At 40.8% G+C, this 20474-nt stretch overlaps 1 protein-coding gene across 1 annotated transcript in view; it reads right to left on the bottom strand.

Annotated features, from left to right (window-relative positions):
• Nucleotides 1-2172: 2172 nt before the first annotated feature.
• LGR5 (leucine rich repeat containing G protein-coupled receptor 5) overlaps nt 2173-20474 on the bottom strand; it is a 337590-nt gene continuing 319288 nt past the window's right edge. Inside the window, exons 17-18 of the mRNA XM_073555529.1 lie at nt 20231-20314; nt 2173-6689 (exon numbers count right to left, since the gene is read on the bottom strand). Coding sequence (XP_073411630.1) covers nt 5611-6689; nt 20231-20314 — 1163 coding nt within the window. The 3' untranslated portion in view covers nt 2173-5610. The remainder of the gene's footprint in view (nt 6690-20230; nt 20315-20474) is intronic.

Here is a 20474-nt window from a genome sequence, read left to right as displayed (position 1 = left end):
GGGGTTAGAGCTAGGGTTAAGGTTGGGCTAGGGTTAGGGTTGGAGCTAGGATTAGAGGTAGGATTTGGGTTAAAAAGCAAAGCCACAAAAAGAGGACTAAAACTTCTCCAGTGATGTTTACCTGCCCAGGTCTCCAAACAAATGGAGGATGCAGCGTACCCATGTAGTTAAGATGGTGGTAACACAGGTGCAAAAATACAGATGAAACAACCACTCACAGCCTACCAATCCATGGAGGAGGTGGTTGCTTGGTATACTATTGCACAATAGAGGCTTGTATGGTGTGATGTTCACATATATCGGTAATGCACAGCATCCAGGTTAACAGCCTATTAGTGATGTCCATACTATTCGATCAGGTGGGCTGCCCAGCGCTATCCAAATGCATTCCATGTGAACAGACACCTAGCCCTAGCTCTTTCTCCTCTGGTATGCTAGATCATATCACAGGAGAGAGAAATAAATGGAAAATCAGATTTTTTTTGCGGTCGCCGTTATTCTGTGAATAATGGCAATTGCAATACTGGGGATGGTAAAAACCAACCTGAATCATGTTCTCCGGGGTCTCAGCTACCCCCAGTAGCCAAGACCCTGGAGATTTTCTGAAGCTCAGAAGCTTGAAAAAAAAATACAATTTATATGTATATGGTTTGTGATGCAATTTTGTGAGGCACAGGACATTTTTATTTTTCTATCAATTGAGCTGTTTAATGGCTCCTTTTTTATGTCCAGTGCTAAGTTTTAATGCTGTCAACTTGAGGTACATATAATGTTTTAATAGTTTATTGCCTATTTTAGGTAGGTATGGTACATAAAAATTGCAGTTCTGGCATTTAGATTTTTTTTTTATCTTTGCATATTAATTTTATATTTTGATTGATCACACTTCTATGAACACAGCAATACCAAATATGTTTGTGTTTTTTACATTTTTAATCTATTTACTTTATTGGGGGAAAGAGTGGTGATTCAAATTTGCATATTTTTAATATTTTTTAAACCTTTTTTTAAAAATTGTTTCACTTTATTTCTTAGTACCATTATGGGACTTGAACTGGTGATCATTCATTCCTCAACAATACAACATTATTTCAGTGTATAGTGAAAGTGTCCCAAGAAGCTCAACCTGTTCACAGGAGTACCAAGATAGCAGTGACAGAGGCATTCAGCAAGAACCTGACTTCCACGGACCATCGCTGTCTTGCAATCTCATCTTGGGTGCCTGATGGTAACTGGTGTGAGCAAGCATCAGCACGATTTAAACACCGCTGACAGAGATTAACAGCATTGTTTACATTGTTAACGGCAGCAATCCAAGTCAATCTCCAGTAGTGCCTATTAGACACAAGTAATAGCTATTTAATATATCTGGTGTCACACATCCTGACCTGGCTATGTCCATCATGGGGTACTAAAGTGTTAATAGTTGTTTCTTCACTGTATCAAGAAAAATGTGCATTCACATTGACAACTCAAGCTCAGATGAACATGGAAAGTAGCAATGGCATCTCTAACATGCATACAGTACATCATGATACATACAAATAACAACAAGGAATAATAGCGACTGATTAGAGAGGTTGTCCCATCTGGTACATTTCACAGGTCTATCCCATGTATGTACATAGGGAGAGTCCTGTCAATCGCCCGGAGCAATGTGGAAAAAAGCTGTCTGGGAACTACACCGGACTAGTCAGGTCTCTTCCTGTCGTCTCCAGCCAGGTTTTTAAACTATGTATTCTCTAAAACTCACCTGGTCGCTGTCATGCAGCCAGCATCTGATACATGCTGCCCATGGTAATGACAGATTCCCTTTCCCATTTATTATCCTTTATTTTGTATATAAAAACATTGAGTGTCTGTGCCTGTGTCAGCGCCTCTCCCTATTCCTCCACGCTTTGTAAAGTTTTACCGACTCTGTAACCTGCTGTATGTTTGCATTAGAGAAAGAAGAGAAAGTATATTTCTCTGATAAGGTATATTAAACAGCTTATTTTATTCACCTGTACCGTTGATTGTTGCAAAATTTGTTGAAACAACAGTGACCGCTTAATTACCGTATATGCTTTTACATGTTATATATCATGCCATCTTCCATTCAGAATGCTCCACATCAAGTACTGTATATCTAGACCTGATTTCATATTTTCATAATTAACCAGAATATCTTCATTATTTCATCACAATTTTTTTATTACAAATTGCATATATTTGTTACATCAATAAAAAAGCAAGCAAGTATTACCTATGTACAGACACTAGACTTTTATATACAGTATATACAGATAACAACCTCAATAAAACCATGGAGCAGAATAAACATGTTGAAGCTGTTTCCACTTATACCATTTGATGTTATTATATCTTTGCCAAAGTAATAAATACAGGTCTATATTTACAAATCTCATAAAAATTAAGTATTTCTCATTTCCAAGTTACACATTTCTAATCACAATATTTCAAACATGCTTATAAAAATAAAACCTTGTGTCTATTTATAGGAGAGCCTTTAGGTTCATTTATATGTATTTTATACAATGTTCTGCCATTTCCTACCTGTGATTTTAGGCCTATCGTATATGAACCATTGTCACCCTTGTGTAGCATCCTTGTCTTTGTATGGGCTTGAAGCTCTTCCAGGTCCAGTACCATTATATACAGTATTGTAAGATTCCCATAACAGATTACGGTAACTGGAATTTAGGATGGAGTTTGGGCTGGATGTCAGGCTCCCTCCTGATTATATTGCTGATCTAGTTTTTATTTCAAATATTACAGTCTTACATATATAGTCATATCAAAATGCTGGCAATAAAGATTTGTATTGTAACATCTGCAACCTATGATCACATTCAAAGTTTAAGTAAGTTTCCAAGTTTTTTCGAACTAGTTACGCCTCTTTCACACTTGCGTCTTTGACCATCAGTCAAAATCTGCCAGTTTTTGAAAAAAACGGATCCGCCATTTTTTTGGCGGATCCGTTTTTTCCCCATTGAGTTGCATTACCAGCGGATCTTGACGGATGGCCATCCGTTGGATCCGTTTTTTTGCGGATCCGCCAAAATGTTAGCATCTGCCGGCATGCCTGGACGGACCCTGCAACTTTTTTTTGGCTGTAGGATCCGCATTTTTCAGTGCGCATGCCCGGAGAAAGGAAGTCAGCCGGGGATTTAACCCTGAAATCCTTTCTGGCGGTGGAAAAAAATCTCTCTCTCTCTCTCCTTCCCGGACTGCGGTTCCTTTAAAATTCTGCATTCAACGGATCCGTCAAAAAAACGGTCCGGTGGCATCTGTTTGCATCAGTTACAAACGGATCCGCGGATTTTAACTGACAAGAAAAAATGGAACTGTGAAAGAGGCCTTAATAGACTATCAGCTCAATTTCACTAAAATATTGTACTTTGATTGCGGGGTTTGTGCTGGTATATAGCTGCTTCCCTGTTTAATAAAATATTTAACATGAATAGAAATTGTTTAAAGGGATTATCCACTTTTGTGTTCACTAAAGACCTGCAGATTGAGAGTGTGCTGCTAATTAAAGCCTTCATGCTCAGCTTTAGCCACTTGAGTCAATTCTTGCCACTCCTCATTGAAAACAAGACATAAAAGCATCCACCATTTGCAGCAGCAGACAGTGCAGATTATGTTTCATATACAGTTAAAGGAAATCTGTCGCAGGATTTCACCCCTCCAAACTATTTATATGCACATGTAGCTCTTTCAAAGACAAGCCCAGAAATATCTTTACATGGCCGGTCCGTTCCTCCGTTACTGAGAAATTAGCATTTGCATTTATATGCAAATGAGACGGTAGATCTGAAGCCTCTGTCGCTCCAGCTCTATTCCCCATCCAGCACCACTTTTTCCTGCTTGACTGACAGCTTCTATGCTGTGACATCAGGCACAGGAGTCATCAGTCAATCAGGAGGAAGTGGTGCTGGGCGGGGAAAAGGGCTGGAATGCATATGATTAGTTTGGGGGAGGTGTGAAATCATGCTTACAGATTCCCTTCTAAATATGTTGTATCCAACGGAATAGGAAGATGTAACATGTAACACCTTTCTGTAAGTGATCAGTAGTGCTATGTATAAAATTACCATATGCCTCATTCACACACATATTGTATGGAGGTTTAACAGTCAGTATTCCAGATAATATTCCCAGACTTTCACTGGTTCTTCCACATGGATCCCCATGGTTCAGCAGAAACACAGGGAGACATAGTTCAGTAGATCCATGGGCAGTTTGAGTGTTAGAACTGAAATATATATTGGCACATAAGGTAAAATATGCCTGTCTGAATGAAGATGAATGTAGTTTCCTTACTATATTCCCCTTAACAGGACAGCGAACACTTATACACACATTACTGATTAATATAACATGTTATTATGAAACATGTGAAATTTTCCACTCTCTCATTGCGAAGTGGAAGCAAGGGTAAAATCTGAAATTCAGTGTTCTCGTGATTAAAACGTTAGGGCTAAATGCCCACTTTCTTGAAAAGGGTATGGTAAAATGGGACTTCATAACAATGGAGAAGACATTCAAAAAGAGTCACTGATGTTAACACAACTCACTGCATCTTTCCTGCCCTGATGGAACTACGGCAACATGCCTCCCTACTAAAAGGAAAACATCATTTACGATGAAAAGAGAACTTCACCTCTGAGTATAAAATAAAACCTTTATGCCCCCATCCATATTAGACTAATGCATGTTCCAATATCGCCGGGTTCACCCAACGTTTTACTATGTATAGGGGCAGCGGCCAACTGATTGTCGGGGGAGATGTCATTCTTTCCTTTCCAACACACAATCCATGGGCAAAAGTGGTGCAGAGCTTTATTTTCTAACTCCAATTAATCCATTTAAGCCTTTGTCTTATTAGGGGCTTGGAGACAAGAGCATTATTCTTATGGAAACATTCAGGACATACTAAACACAAGCTATTGTCCTTGTGTTGTTCTGTCAATTTGCCTATAAGAGCACATAATGTCCCTGCCTATAAATTAGATTACAAAATAAATAATTCATGATCTTAAGGGAAATGTATGGACTCCTAGGTTTGTGTCCTCTCGCTGAAAAGTTTCTCTAGACTTTCTTGATAAAGACTGCAATAGTTGATGAGTAAAAGCAAAATAATAAAAACTTTCCTGGATATTAGAGCAGCTTTGTTGGAAACGTATCACGTGTGTGTTCCAACATACTGAGTTTTGGATCCAGCTTCTTCTACATTGGTGCTTTGTATTAGATTGTAAGCTCTGCATGTAATACATATGAAGTGAGAGGCGGCTCTGGAGCATATTTTATGCATTATGAATGCTGAAGTCTTGGCAGCTGGGAGTATATTGACAAAGTCCTGCACATTGAGTTTTTGGTTTAATTAGAGGAAATGATGTGATGGAAAGGCAAGATAACCCTGTAAAAGATTAATGATAAATCCTGAGGCCTATCTTTCAGACAATATCCAAGAGAAATAGCAAAGCTGATTGGTTTCATATGGATGCAGCAAAGGCAAACTGATACTATTCTCCCAATAATAGTGAATAAGGAAAGGTTTGGGTCTTAAGGAAACCAGGAACCAGTACCGACAGTGTGGCCATGTTGTCAGTGACAAGACACATATGTTGCAGCTGACAATGTACAGTTTTCAGTCATTTGGTATGATGAAGGGCTGGATGGATACTCATATGAAATGCTGGAGCCTGCAAAGGTCACCAAGGCTTGTGTAGAATCACAGGATTGTTTTTCAGCATCTTCTGAATTAATAGAGGACAGGCTAGTTTGTCGAGATCTGTTCCACAACATGTCTGTGCTTTTCAGTCCACTAATATCTTCCTTGAAATGTGGATTGAAGAGAATGTACAATAGAGGATTCAAACATGCGGGCAATGGGATAATAAGCAGGAGAATTGACTTAATCACTTCAGGACTAATGAATGTAAGATTTAACAGTGAGGAGAAGGACAAAAAGGCCACAGGGCAGTAGAGAATGCAGTTAGTGAAGAGGAGCAAGGCTATATGCTTTACCATTGAGCAGTCCCAAACATTTTCCAATTCCCCTTTTTCTAATGTGCAGTAAAGTTTGGTATAGGCAACTGTCATTATAAGGAAGCACAATGAATTCAAGAGGACTAAAGCAACCATGAAACCCATAGAGGAGGGATCACCAAAAAGCAGCGGGAAACACAATGGTGAGGTCCCATATGTATTGCCACTTAATAATGGTGACACTGCGATTACCAAAGACAGAATAAAACAAAAGCATATAGACACCTTGACACTTATAAATGAGGATTTGGATTCAAACTTATTAGAACATTTTGCAGAAAGTCCTCGCTCAAGCGCAGCCACAGTGAGGAGAAAGATGGAGGTTTCTGCTGCAAACACAGACATGAACCCAGTTATCTGACAACCAATTCCATTTTCCCACCAAGCCCCATACTGAGCAAATTTTCCAAAGGTTAAAACATCAACTGTAGCCAGGATCCCACTGGAAAGGCCCATCAAAGTGTTCATAATGGCTATGAGACCAATTAGAAGTTTTATGGATGGAATATATGAAAGATGTTTGAAGACTGTGGCAATCACCAAAGCATTGCAAATGAAGGCTAGGAGAACTATCAGCCACACACCGATCCGGATCAGCCAACTTCCAAACAGGTGGTCACAGGGTTTGAATGGTCCTGTAGTAATGACAAAATGACCTGCTATTAATGTTTACACAAATAACAATGTTTTAATTTACTTTAAATGTGCAATAGATTGATTTATACTCACACATACCATATGTAGATTTGTAGTTTTGGGGTAAAATAATAATTATATATACAAATGGAGATTCAGTGGCGCTTGTGTATGAGTGTAATTCCAGCAGCAAACACTAAGACAACTGTCACAAGGGTGTCAAAGAAATAAGGTAAAATAACTCATAATATTAGTGTGCGCTTGGAACACTCATAAAGAAGAGGGAAATCTAAATTAGGTGGTTATAGAAAAAAAAACCTCTTATAAGTGCTCTTTATGTAGCTGGATAATAGCGAGAAAATAGCAATTAGAAATAGACAATTGTAAGACCTCAGAAGAAGTGCTTAAGGAAAAAATATACATAAATAGATGCTGGTGGCAATCTTAGTTCCAACCTGAACAATCATTAAAAACTAAAAAGGCATGAGTGAGGGTAAAGACCTGATATCACTGAACAGGTTATATACTGCAGGGTACTTCTCCCTGATAGCAGCTTAAAAAAAAAGTCAAAGTCAAATTGCAGCCTGTGAACGGCTGTGCAGAGTAGCCGCAATAGTAAATGCACAAGTCAGAGAGCGGTACCTGTAAAGATAATGCGATGCGAAGTCCTCACTCCAGTAAGCGGTGCAGGTTAAAATAGCGCTTTTTGCTCCAGCGCTTGGAAAAAGAGGGGGGTTTTGTACACAGGGGTATAGACGAGTTACAGGGGCTGCCCCGGCCGGTGGCAGCCTTCTGTCAGTGTACCTCCAGCTGTGGAGCAGATGTGAGCGGCCTCTCGTGCTCCCGGCGTCTGTGAGCTGCTCCAGGTATACAGGACCTTCGTGATGTGAGTCAGCACATGACCACGTCGGTTTCACTTGCTGGTGGTTGCGGTGGGGACCAATGGACTCAAAGACTTAAGGTACTGTCACACTTAGCAATGTACCAGCGATCCCGACCAGCGATATGACGCGGTCAGGATCGCTGGTACATCGCTAAGTAGTCGCTAGTGAGCTGCCACATAGGCAGATCTCACCAGCGACATCGCTGAGGTCGGGGGTCGCTACTTACCTGTCACACCAGGCGATCCTGCGTCCTCCCGCCCGGCTCCACGCGTCGCTCGTCTTCACAGCAGGAAGAGCCACAGGAAGCTGACGACGAGAAACAGTCCTGAACGTTCTCGCGCGATCAGCGATAACCAGCGGGGGAGCCGGTCGTAGGTAAGTATCACACACAGCGATATCGCTAGCAATATCGCTATAACGTCACTAGTTATAGCGATATTGCTAGCGATATCTCTTAGTGTAACATGCCCTTAACTGTCTTCTTCCTCAGGGATGGTCCCCCCACCACATGAGGATTATTTAAGTAGTCCCGCCACTTAAGCAAGTTTAACCCAATTAACTTAATAGAAGTCAAAAAGTTCGATTTCACTATTTAACCCCTTCGGTATTAGGGTGTCCAATGCAAATATCCAGCGGCTCTCAACGCGCGATATTAGCTTTATATGGTTGCCTTTGCGCACTTGTGGCTTAACATGTTCAATTCCTGTGAAGATAAGGTTATTCACAGAGCCTCCATGACATTCTGCAAAATGTTTAGAAAGGGGATGACCCAGAAATTCTTTCTTTATATTTCTTATATCTTCCTTAATCCTTATCTGCAGGGATCTTTTCGTGCGTCCTTCATATACCTTCTGGCATGGACATTTGATGGTATATATGACACTCTGCGTTTTACAAGTAATAAAATCTGATATTTCCAATTAATTAGAATTATTGCTCCCCATAGCCCATTGTTGTTTAGGGCTCATAGTTTGTTGGCAAGCCCTGCATTTTTTGCAGGGAAAAAAACCTTTTAAATTGCCTATAAACATGGAGTAGGTGCATTAATATGGTTATTTAATACAGTGGGGGCAATCATACTACCAATATTACGGGCTTTTCTGTAAATGAACTTTGGACCTTGTGGAATTGAGGATCCTATAATTTTATCCTCTTTCAAAAATGTCCCAATGTTCCCATAATGCAATGAGCCACTGTTGTGGCTCTGATTGGCTGCCGAAATGACGTCATCATGATGCGCGGTCTGTGCGCATCATGATGCGCCGTCAGTTCGGGCCTTCTGGGGGGCTCTGTGCCGACTGCCCGGGGGTCTGTACCGGCCTGCCGGGGGTCTGTGCCGACTGCCCGGAGGTCTGTGCGGACTGCCGGGGGTCTGTACCGGCCTGCCAGGGGGCTGTGCCGGCCTGCCGGTGGTCTGTGCCGACTGTCCGGGGGTCTGTGCCGACTGCACGGGCGATGCCTGCTACCATGACGGTGATTGACACATTAGCCAATGATGGGACAGTAGTAGTCCCATCATCCGGCTAATGTGTTGAATGTAAAAAAAAAACCAAAAAAAAAACATACTACATACATACTACATACAGTGGGGCAAAAAAGTATTTAGTCAGTCAGCAATAGTGCAAGTTCCACCACTTAAAAAGATGAGAGGCGTCTGTAATTTACATCATAGGTAGACCTCAACTATGGGAGACAAACTGAGAAAAAAAAATCCAGAAAATCACATTGTCTGTTTTTTTTTCATTTTATATGCATATTATGGTGGAAAATAAGTATTTGGTCAGAAACAAGCAATCAAGATTTCTGGCTCTCACAGACCTGTAACTTCTTCTTTAAGAGTCTCCTCTTTCCTCCACTCATTACCTGTAGTAATGGCACCTGTTTAAACTTATTATCAGTATAAAAAGACACCTGTGCACACCCTCAAACAGTCTGACTCCAAACTCCACTATGGTGAAGACCAAAGAGCTGTCAAAGGACACCAGAAACAAAATTGTAGCCCTGCACCAGGCTGGGAAGACTGAATGTGCAATAGCCAACCAGCTTGGAGTGAAGAAATCAACTGTGGGAGCAATAATTAGAAAATGGAAGACATACAAGACCACTGATAATCTCCCTCGATCTGGTGCTCCACGCAAAATCCCACCCCGTGGGGTCAGAATGATCACAAGAACGGTGAGCAAAATTCCCAGAACCACGCGGGGGGACCTAGTGAATGAACTGCAGAGAGCTGGGACCAATGTAACAAGGCCTACCTTAAGTAACACACTACGCCACCATGGACTCAGATCCTGCAGTGCCAGACGTGTCCCACTGCTTAAGCCTGTACATGTCCGGGCCCGTCTGAAGTTTGCTAGAGAGCATTTGGATGATCCAGAGGACTTTTGGGAGAATGTCCTATGGTCTGATGAAACCAAACTGGAACTGTTTGGTAGAAACACAACTTGTCGTGTTTGGAGGAAAAAGAATACTGAGTTGCATCCATCAAACACCATACCTACTGTAAAGCATGGTGGTGGAAACATCATGCTTTGGGGCTGTTTCTCTGCAAAGGGGCCAGGACGACTGATCCAGGTACATGAAAGAATGAATGGGGCCATGTATCGTGAGATTTTGAGTGCAAACCTCCTTCCATCAGCAAGGGCATTGAAGATGAAGCGTGGCTGGGTCTTTCAACATGACAATGATCCAAAGCACACCGCCAGGGCAACGAAGGAGTGGCTTCGTAAGACGCATTTCAAGGTCCTGGAGTGGCCTAGCCAGTCTCCAGATCTCAACCCTATAGAAAACCTTTGGAGGGAGTTGAAAGTCCGTGTTGCCAAGCGGAAAGCCAAAAACATCACTGCTCTAGAGGAGATCTGCATGGAGGAATGGGCCAACATACCAACAACAGTGTGTGGCAACCTTGTGAAGACTTACAGAAAACGTTTGACCTCTGTCATTGCCAACAAAGGATATATCACAAAGTATTGAGATGAAATTTTGTTTCTGACCAAATACTTATTTTCCACCATAATATGCAAATAAAATGAAAACAAAACAGACAATGTGATTTTCTGGATTTTTTTTTCTCAGTTTGTCTCCCATAGTTGAGGTCTACCTATGATGTAAATTACAGACGCCTCTCATCTTTTTAAGTGGTGGAACTTGCACTATTGCTGACTGACTAAATACTTTTTTGCCCCACTGTACATACTACATACATGCTACATACATACTACATGCATGCAACATACATACTACATATATACCACATATATACTACATGCATGCAACATACATACATACAACATATATACTACATGCATGCAACATGCATACTACATATATACCACATATATACTACATGTATGCAACATACATATATACTACATGCAACATGCATACTACATATATACCACATGCATGCAACATGCATACTACATATATACCACATATATACTACATGCATACTACATATATACCACATGCATGCAACATACATATATACAACATATATACAACATATATACTACATGCAACATACATACTACATATATACTACATGTATGCAACATACATATATACTACATATATAGTACATGCAACATACATACTACATATACTACATGCATGCAACATACATACTACATATATACCACATATATACTACATGCATGCAACATATATATACTACATATATACTACATAAAATAACAAACCACCAATATACTTACCCCTGATCCGCAGAAGTCCACGAGTGTCCCACGACGATCTTGCGTGGAGAACAGCAGCATCAGCTGATGCTACCGTTCTTTACGGGCTCCAGGAAACGAGTGTCGGGAGGTAGGTATCCTTCCGCACTGTATTCCTCCGCCACTGTAAAAAAAAGTCCCTAGTCTCACTTTATGGCAAAAGCTGCGTGGGAAATTTCTCACACAGCAATGCCATAAAGTGAGACTAGGGACTTTTTTTTTTTTTTTACAGTGGCGGAGGAATACAGTGCGGAACTCTGAGTCTAAGAGCATTTGTGCTCGAAACGCGTACAGAGACCTGGAGAATATCCCCATGTGGTGAACTTTGTTGCCGTTACTTGAACACAAGCAGCCATGAATGTATTTTAAATATGATACAATAAAAATCCTGGATTTTAAATTTCTGGAGCTGGACCCTTCTTCTTTTTCTTGGAGTCATTATATGTCCTGGCGAGAGATGTGTCCGCGCTCAGAGCTTTTCAATAGTTCTTACGAACTTACAAGAGGTGAGCTGAAATTTATCTTTTTCAGTGCGGAAGGATACCTACCTCCCGTCATTGGATTCCTGGAGCCTGTAGAGAACGGTAGCATCAGCTGATGCTGCTGTTCTCCACGCAAGATCGTCGTGGGACACTCGTGGACTTCTGCGGGTCAGGGGTAAGTATATTGGTGGTTTGTTATTTTAATATTTATTCCACAGATGACAATGGCTTCGGGGATCAAAGTGACAAGTGATGGTGAGTATGTACTCTATGATATATGTACTGTATGTCTATATGTATGTATTGTATGAATGTATTGTATGTAGTATATATGTATGTTGCATGCATGTAGTATATATGTAGTATGCATGTTGCATGCACGTGGTATATATGTAGTATGTATGTTGCATGCATGTAGTATATATGTATGTTGCATGCATGTAGTATATATGTAGTATGCATGTTGCATGCATGTGGTATATATGTAGTATGTATGTTGCATGTAGTATATATGTATGTTGCATGCATGTAGTATATATGTGGTATATATGTAGTATGCATGTTGCATGCATGTAGTATATATGTTGTATATATGTATGTTGCATGCATGTGGTATATATGTAGTATGCATGTAGTATATATGTGGTATATATGTAGTATGTATGTTGCATGCATGTAGTATATATGTAGTATGCATGTTGCATGCATGTAGTATATACAGTGGGGAAAAAAAGTATTTAGTCAGTCAGCAATAGTGCAAGTTCCACCACTTAAAAAGATGAGAGGCGTCTGTAATTTACATCATAGGTAGACCTCAACTATGGGAGACAAACTGAGAAAAAAAAATCCAGAAAATCACATTGTCTGTTTTTTTTTCATTTTATTTGCATATTATGGTGGAAAATAAGTATTTGGTCAGAAACAAGCAATCAAGATTTCTGGCTCTCACAGACCTGTAACTTCTTCTTTAAGAGTCTCCTCTTTCCTCCACTCATTACCTGTAGTAATGGCACCTGTTTAAACTTGTTATCAGTATAAAAAGACACCTGTGCACACCCTCAAACAGTCTGACTCCAAACTCCACTATGGTGAAGACCAAAGAGCTGTCAAAGGACACCAGAAACAAAATTGTAGCCCTGCACCAGGCTGGGAAGACTGAATGTGCAATAGCCAACCAGCTTGGAGTGAAGAAATCAACTGTGGGAGCAATTATTAGAAAATGGAAGACATACAAGGCCACTGATAATCTCCCTCGATCTGGTGCTCCACGCAAAATCCCACCCCGTGGGGTCAGAATGATCACAAGAACGGTGAGCAAAAATCCCAGAACCACGAGGGGGGACCTAGTGAATGAACTGCAGAGAGCTGGGACCAATGTAACAAGGCCTACCATAAGTAACACACTACGCCACCATGGACTCAGATCCTGCAGTGCCAGACGTGTCCCACTGCTTAAGCCTGTACATGTCCGGGCCCGTCTGAAGTTTGCTAGAGAGCATTTGGATGATCCAGAGGACTTTTGGGAGAATGTCCTATGGTCTGATGAAACCAAACTGGAACTGTTTGGTAGAAACACAACTTGTCGTGTTTGGAGGAAAAAGAATACTGAGTTGCATCCATCAAACACCATACCTACTGTAAAGCATGGTGGTGGAAACATCATGCTTTGGGGCTGTTTCTCTGCAAAGGGGCCAGGACGACTGATCCGGGTACATGAAAGAATGAATGGGGCCATGTATCGTGAGATTTTGAGTGCAAACCTCCTTCCATCAGCAAGGGCATTGAAGATGAAGCGTGGCTGGGTCTTTCAACATGACAATGATCCAAAGCACACCGCCAGGGCAACGAAGGAGTGGCTTCGTAAGAAGCATTTCAAGGTCCTGGAGTGGCCTAGCCAGTCTCCAGATCTCAACCCTATAGAAAACCTTTGGAGGGAGTTGAAAGTCAGTGTTGCCAAGCGAAAAGCCAAAAACATCACTGCTCTAGAGGAGATCTGCATGGAGGAATGGGCCAACATACCAACAACAGTGTGTGGCAACCTTGTGAAGACTTACAGAAAACGTTTGGCCTCTGTCATTGCCAACAAAGGATATATCACAAAGTATTGAGATGAAATTTTGTTTCTGACCAAATACTTATTTTCCACCATAATATGCAAATAAAATGAAAAAAAAACCAGACAATGTGATTTTCTGGATTTTTTTTTCTCAATTTGTCTCCCATAGTTGAGGTCTACCTATGATGTAAATTACAGACGCCTCTCATCTTTTTAAGTGGTGGAACTTGCACTATTGCTGACTGACTAAATACTTTTTTCCCCACTGTATGTAGTATGTATGTTGCATGTGGTATATATGTAGTATATATGTATGTTGCATGCATGTAGTATATATGTGGTATATATGTAGTATGTATGTTGCATGCATGTAGTATATACAGTGGGGAAAAAAAGTATTTAGTCAGTCAGCAATAGTGCAAGTTCCACCACTTAAAAAGATGAGAGGCGTCTGTAATTTACATCATAGGTAGACCTCAACTATGGGAGACAAACTGAGAAAAAAAAATCCAGAAAATCACATTGTCTGTTTTTTTTTCATTTTATTTGCATATTATGGTGGAAAATAAGTATTTGGTCAGAAACAAGCAATCAAGATTTCTGGCTCTCACAGACCTGTAACTTCTTCTTTAAGAGTCTCCTCTTTCCTCCACTCATTACCTGTAGTAATGGCACCTGTTTAAACTTGTTATCAGTATAAAAAGACACCTGTGCACACCCTCAAACAGTCTGACTCCAAACTCCACTATGGTGAAGACCAAAGAGCTGTCAAAGGACACCAGAAACAAAATTGTAGCCCTGCACCAGGCTGGGAAGACTGAATGTGCAATAGCCAACCAGCTTGGAGTGAAGAAATCAACTGTGGGAGCAATAATTAGAAAATGGAAGACATACAAGACCACTGATAATCTCCCTCGATCTGGTGCTCCACGCAAAATCCCACCCCGTGGGGTCAGAATGATCACAAGAACGGTGAGCAAAAATCCCAGAACCACGCGGGGGGACCTAGTGAATGAACTGCAGAGAGCTGGGACCAATGTAACAAGGCCTACCATAAGTAACACACTACGCCACCATGGACTCAGATCCTGCAGTGCCAGACGTGTCCCACTGCTTAAGCCTGTACATGTCCGGGCCTGTCTGAAGTTTGCTAGAGAGCATTTGGATGATCCAGAGGAGTTTTGGGAGAATGTCCTATGGTCTGATGAAACCAAACTGGAACTGTTTGGTAGAAACACAACTTGTCGTGTTTGGAGGAAAAAGAATACTGAGTTGCATCCATCAAACACCATACCTACTGTAAAGCATGGTGGTGGAAACATCATGCTTTGGGGCTGTTTCTCTGCAAAGGGGCCAGGACGACTGATCCGGGTACATGAAAGAATGAATGGGGCCATGTATCGTGAGATTTTGAGTGCAAACCTCCTTCCATCAGCAAGGGCATTGAAGATGAAACGTGGCTGGGTCTTTCAACATGACAATGATCCAAAGCACACCGCCAGGGCAACGAAGGAGTGGCTTCGTAAGAAGCATTTCAAGGTCCTGGAGTGGCCTAGCCAGTCTCCAGATCTCAACCCTATCGAAAACCTTTGGAGGGAGTTGAAAGTCCGTGTTGCCAAGCGAAAAGCCAAAAACATCACTGCTCTAGAGGAGATCTGCATGGAGGAATGGGCCAACATACCAACAAAAGTGTGTGGCAACCTTGTGAAGACTTACAGAAAACGTTTGACCTCTGTCATTGCCAACAAAGTATATATCACAAAGTATTGAGATGAAATTTTGTTTCTGACCAAATACTTATTTTCCACCATAATATGCAAATAAAATGAAAAAAAAAGCAGACAATGTGATTTTCTGGATTTTTTTTTCTCAGTTTGTCTCCCATAGTTGAGGTCTACCTATGATGTAAATTACAGACGCCTCTCATCTTTTTAAGTGGTGGAACTTGCACTATTGCTGACTGACTAAATACTTTTTTTCCCCACTGTATGTAGTATGCATGTTGCATGCATGTGGTATATATGTAGTATGCATGTTGCATGTAGACCCCCGGACCCTGCACAGACCCCCGGACAGTCGGTACAGACCACCGGCAGGCCGGTACAGACCCCCGGCAGTCCGCACAGACCCCCGGGCTGTCGGCACAGCCCCCGGCAGGCGGAACAGACCCCCGGCAGTCCGCACAGACCCCCGGGCAGTCGGCACAGCCCCCCGCAGCCTGCATAGTCCCCCGGACAGTCGGTACAGACCACCGGCAGGCCGGCACAGCCCCCCGGCAGGCTGGTACAGACCCCCGCAGCCTGCACAGACCCCCGGACAGTCGGTACAGACCACCGGCAGGCTGGCACAGACCCCTGCAGCCTGCACAGACCCCCGGACAGTCGGAACAGCCCACCGGCATGCTGGCACAGCCCCCCGGCAGGCCGGTACAGACCCCCAGCAGGCTGCACAGACCCCCGGGCAGTCGGCACAGACCCCCGGAAGGTCCGTACACCCCCCGAGAGGCTGTACAAGGACAGAAAAGGGTTTTTCTTATTCCGATACCGGAAGTCCCATAGACTTGAATGGGACTTCCGGTATCGGAATCGGCGATACCCGATACTTTTTTCGTATCGGGCCGATACCATCCGATCCGATATTTTAGGGTATCGAATGGTATTGCTCAACACTACTGTTCAGTGATTTCAGGTCTTTACCCTCACTCATGCCTTTTTAGTTTTTAATGATTGTTCAGGTTGGAACTAAGATTGCCACCAGCATCTATATATATATTTTTTTTTTCCCTTAAGCACTTCTTCTGAGGTCTAACGATTGTCTATTTCTAATTGCTATTTTCTCGCTATTATCCAGATACATAAAGAGCACTTATAAGAGGTTTTTTTTTTTCTATAACCACCTAATTTAGATTTCCCTCTTCTTTATGAGTGTTCCAAGCGCACACTAATATTATGAGTTAATAATTATATATGTCACTCACATATGCGTCTAAATGCAATAATGGCTTTGCCTATTTAATTGTCCAGACACAATGAAAGTTATCTACCAATTTAGGTTTATTAGCAAAATTTAGAAACTTTCAACGGTTTGTAATAAAGCAATTGAACAAGAACAATTTAAATCGATCAACACAACTAATATAACAAGTAGTTTCTCCAAATTCAAAACAAAATGTCACTTTTAATTAATACTGTATAGTAACATAGTTATTAAGGTTGAAGGAAGACTTTAAGTCCATCTAGTTCAACCCATATCCTATCCTAACTAGCCCTAATATGTTGATCCAGAGGAAGGCAAAAAAAACCCATGTGGCAAACAGTAATCTTCACATTGGGGAAAAAAATTCCTTCCCGACTCCACATACGGCAATCAGACTAGCTCCCTGGATCAACGCAATATCAAGGAAACTAGTGCATATACCCTTTAATATTATACTTTTCAAGAAAGGCATCCAGGCCCTTCTTAAATTTTAGTAGGGAATCACCATTACAACATCATATGGCAGAGAGTTCAATAGTCTCACTGCTCTTACAGTAAAGAATCCGCGTCTGTGAGTATGCTTAAACCTTCTTTCCTCCAGACGTAGAGGATGCTCCCTTGTCCCCGTCACAGGTCTAAGCGTAAAAAGATCACTAGAAAGGTCTTTGTACTGTCCCCGCATATATTTATACATTGCAATAAGATCACTCCTTAGCCTTCGATTTTCCAAACTAAATAATCCCAAGTGTAATAACCTGTCTTGATATTGCAGACCCCCCAGTTCCCTAATAACAACATTCCTTACATCAAACCAAAAATTTTCTACAGGATTTAAGTGAGAATACTGTGATGGCCACTCTTTGAGACATGTTTAGAATCCTTGTCCGGTTGGAAAGTCCAATGACGTCCAAGCTTCAGGTTCCTCATAGAACGCATGATGTATTTGCCTAGAATTTTTGATACTTGATTGAATTCATCTTGCTCTTCACAGGCAGGTTTTCAGAAGGAACTTGATTCCGAAACACGTGTCAGGGTGCGTGGTATCAGGATTTGGCGGTCTTTATAGGTACATGCCCCCTTTTTTTCTTTTTTTGTTTGGCACTATGGCACTTTGCAATTTTGTGCATGGATTCACTGTATATTATGACACTAGTGCACTTTAATCTTTATCTCTGTGACTTATGACTTTGATTAAATGTTATATATGAATTATACACTTTTCCTAATAGTTATGTGTAAGGTACTGCTTTGATCCATTATTTGGATATTGTTTTATTCTTGAATACCGCTCTTTTATTGTGTGCCCTGTCACACCGATTGGTGCTAGTTACACTATTTCCTTTTACACACTTTATTAATTGGTTTGTTTATCACTTTAATTAATGGTAATAATACCTTTATCCGCCTTTTTTTATTTTTTAACATTAATATATTGATCATGTAGTAAAATATCTGGATATATGTTATACTTTATATCTTGATACACGCACATGCTTTTCTTATACCATTTTTTGCCAGTATGTAATAAAGATATTTAATAATTTTTATATTCTCTGTCTGGACATCTTTAGATTTCTATATTGGTTTTTGGTTTCTACTTAGGTTTTCAGTACCAGAAAAAGCAATGCAGCCTGAGAGCATCACCGAGCTACTGCTATGCTTCACTGTATGCAGAGTGTTCTTTTCAATGTTTTGTTTAGTTCAACCTCCTCCACATAATGTATATTGCTTATCCATGGGTTACAGTTATTGTTTCATCACTCCACAAAACAAAATTCCCAAATGTTATACACTTGGCCCAGGTATCCCAGGTACTTATCCATTCAAGTCTATCTATTGCCCTCTGTTGTGCTCCAAATTGCCTTTTGTGGGTTGTCCTCGCTTTCCATGTGCTAGCCTGCCATGCCTGTGGTCCACATACCCTCCCGGCATGGACCTTAGTAGGTCTACTTCAAAAGGTGAGTGTAACACAAAACCTCTATGGATTATATGTATGGTTTTGAACATATTGGAGACAATGTATGACTTGGAGTTCTGGCATGCAGAATTCAGTGTATAGTATGTGCACTACTGTGCAAACTGAAACCTCAGAGCCTGCTGCCAGCAAACCTTGCTGCAGGTCTTTTGCAGTCACTCAAGGGTTTTTGACCACTTTCTTCTCAGAAATCTGTCTGCAGTTGGTAACAGCTTATGCTTTCTGCTACATCCAAGTAGAGTAATTAGTATTTCTTTAACTTTTAACTTGTGAACTTTTCTTCAAAATCTATCTATAGGAACAGTTAATGAATATGCTGTGTTTTTCTATCTTTTTCCTTGTGTGTATGATAATGATCTCTCCCCTTAACTTCTTGGACCACTCTATGGACATCCCAAGAATATTAATGAACTGGACGCTACTGCCCATGCTAAATGAGCTAGCAATCCTCAGGAACGCTGCCATAAGCTGGTATCTTTCAATGTATTACATTTGCAGCAGGTCATAACAGCCAAAGGGTGCTCCATTTAGTTCTAAAGAAACTTAACATGAAAGGGTTGAATAATTCTGACCCTGTAGTAGTCATTAAAATTGACATTTTGTGTTGAATTTGGAACAGTTCCTTGTTATGTCAGTCATATTGGGGTATTGAATTGTGTTTCTTTTATTGGATTATTTCAAACAACAGAACATTTATAAAATGTTGCTAATAAACTTAATTTGCAAACAGGGTTGAATAATTATGATTGTAAAAGTGTATCAGAAAGCTTAACATACATTCAATATTCTTGTCTTATGGTGCAAGATTTCCCTATTAAATTCAGTACCAGATAGCTCTACCTACCAATGCGAATAGGAAAGCAAATGTGTTACCAAATTTAGGTAGACAAATTCCTTTTGACTGTGTAGTCTTCACTAGCACTTATCAGCATTAAGGCATTCAAATAATCAGACCAATGGGTAAATGTCAAGTACTTTTCTGAGCAAATAATATACACAAAGAAGATGTGACTTATAATAAAAAGGTTTAGGAACATTTTTTTTTCTTATTTTTATAATTAAGGGGTTGTTCACTATGATAAAAGTGTAAAACTTAATATTTATGGGTATGGGTTAGTAGAAGAAAAAAAAATCCCTATATTTACCTCTCAATCTGGTACCAATGTGTACTGTGAACCCCAGTATCATTTGGTGGGGGGGCGTCAGGTGACCACTGCTGTATGTTGATGTCAGGGAACCAGCAGGAGTCACAGAAGGCAGTGAAGAGAAGTGGCACAGGTGTGAGAGATGAGGCAATGTTTTTTCTTCCATTGCCCTGGGCCCTCTAACTTTTGCACTAATGCACAACCGCTTTAATCTCTCATGTATTGCCGTATCATAAATGACAGAATTAGGATACTAGTTGACAGTAGATACCATGTATTTCATTTTACCTGGAGATGGAGTACACTGCACAGAGTGAAGAGCTTTCACATCCTCTTCAAAATCAAGAAGAAAATCATCAAAGTCACGATAATCTGCGAAGTAAACGAGTTCCCATTAGTATAGTACATCTTCCATAACAGTACTTAGAAACGTTGCAGTATTATTGGTTGATGGAAATATGCCAACTTCCTTGATGAAATGATTAAAGGTAGCAAAATATGGCATTACCACAAAGATATTAATTTTTACAAA

This window comes from Dendrobates tinctorius, unplaced genomic scaffold (genome assembly GCF_039654945.1).
Source record: "Dendrobates tinctorius isolate UK_male_01 unplaced genomic scaffold, ASM3965494v1 ptg000224l, whole genome shotgun sequence".
Lineage (NCBI taxonomy): Eukaryota > Metazoa > Chordata > Amphibia > Anura > Dendrobatidae > Dendrobates > Dendrobates tinctorius.
Note: the sequence above shows the minus strand (reverse complement) of the source record. Positions and strands in the feature narration are given on the sequence as shown.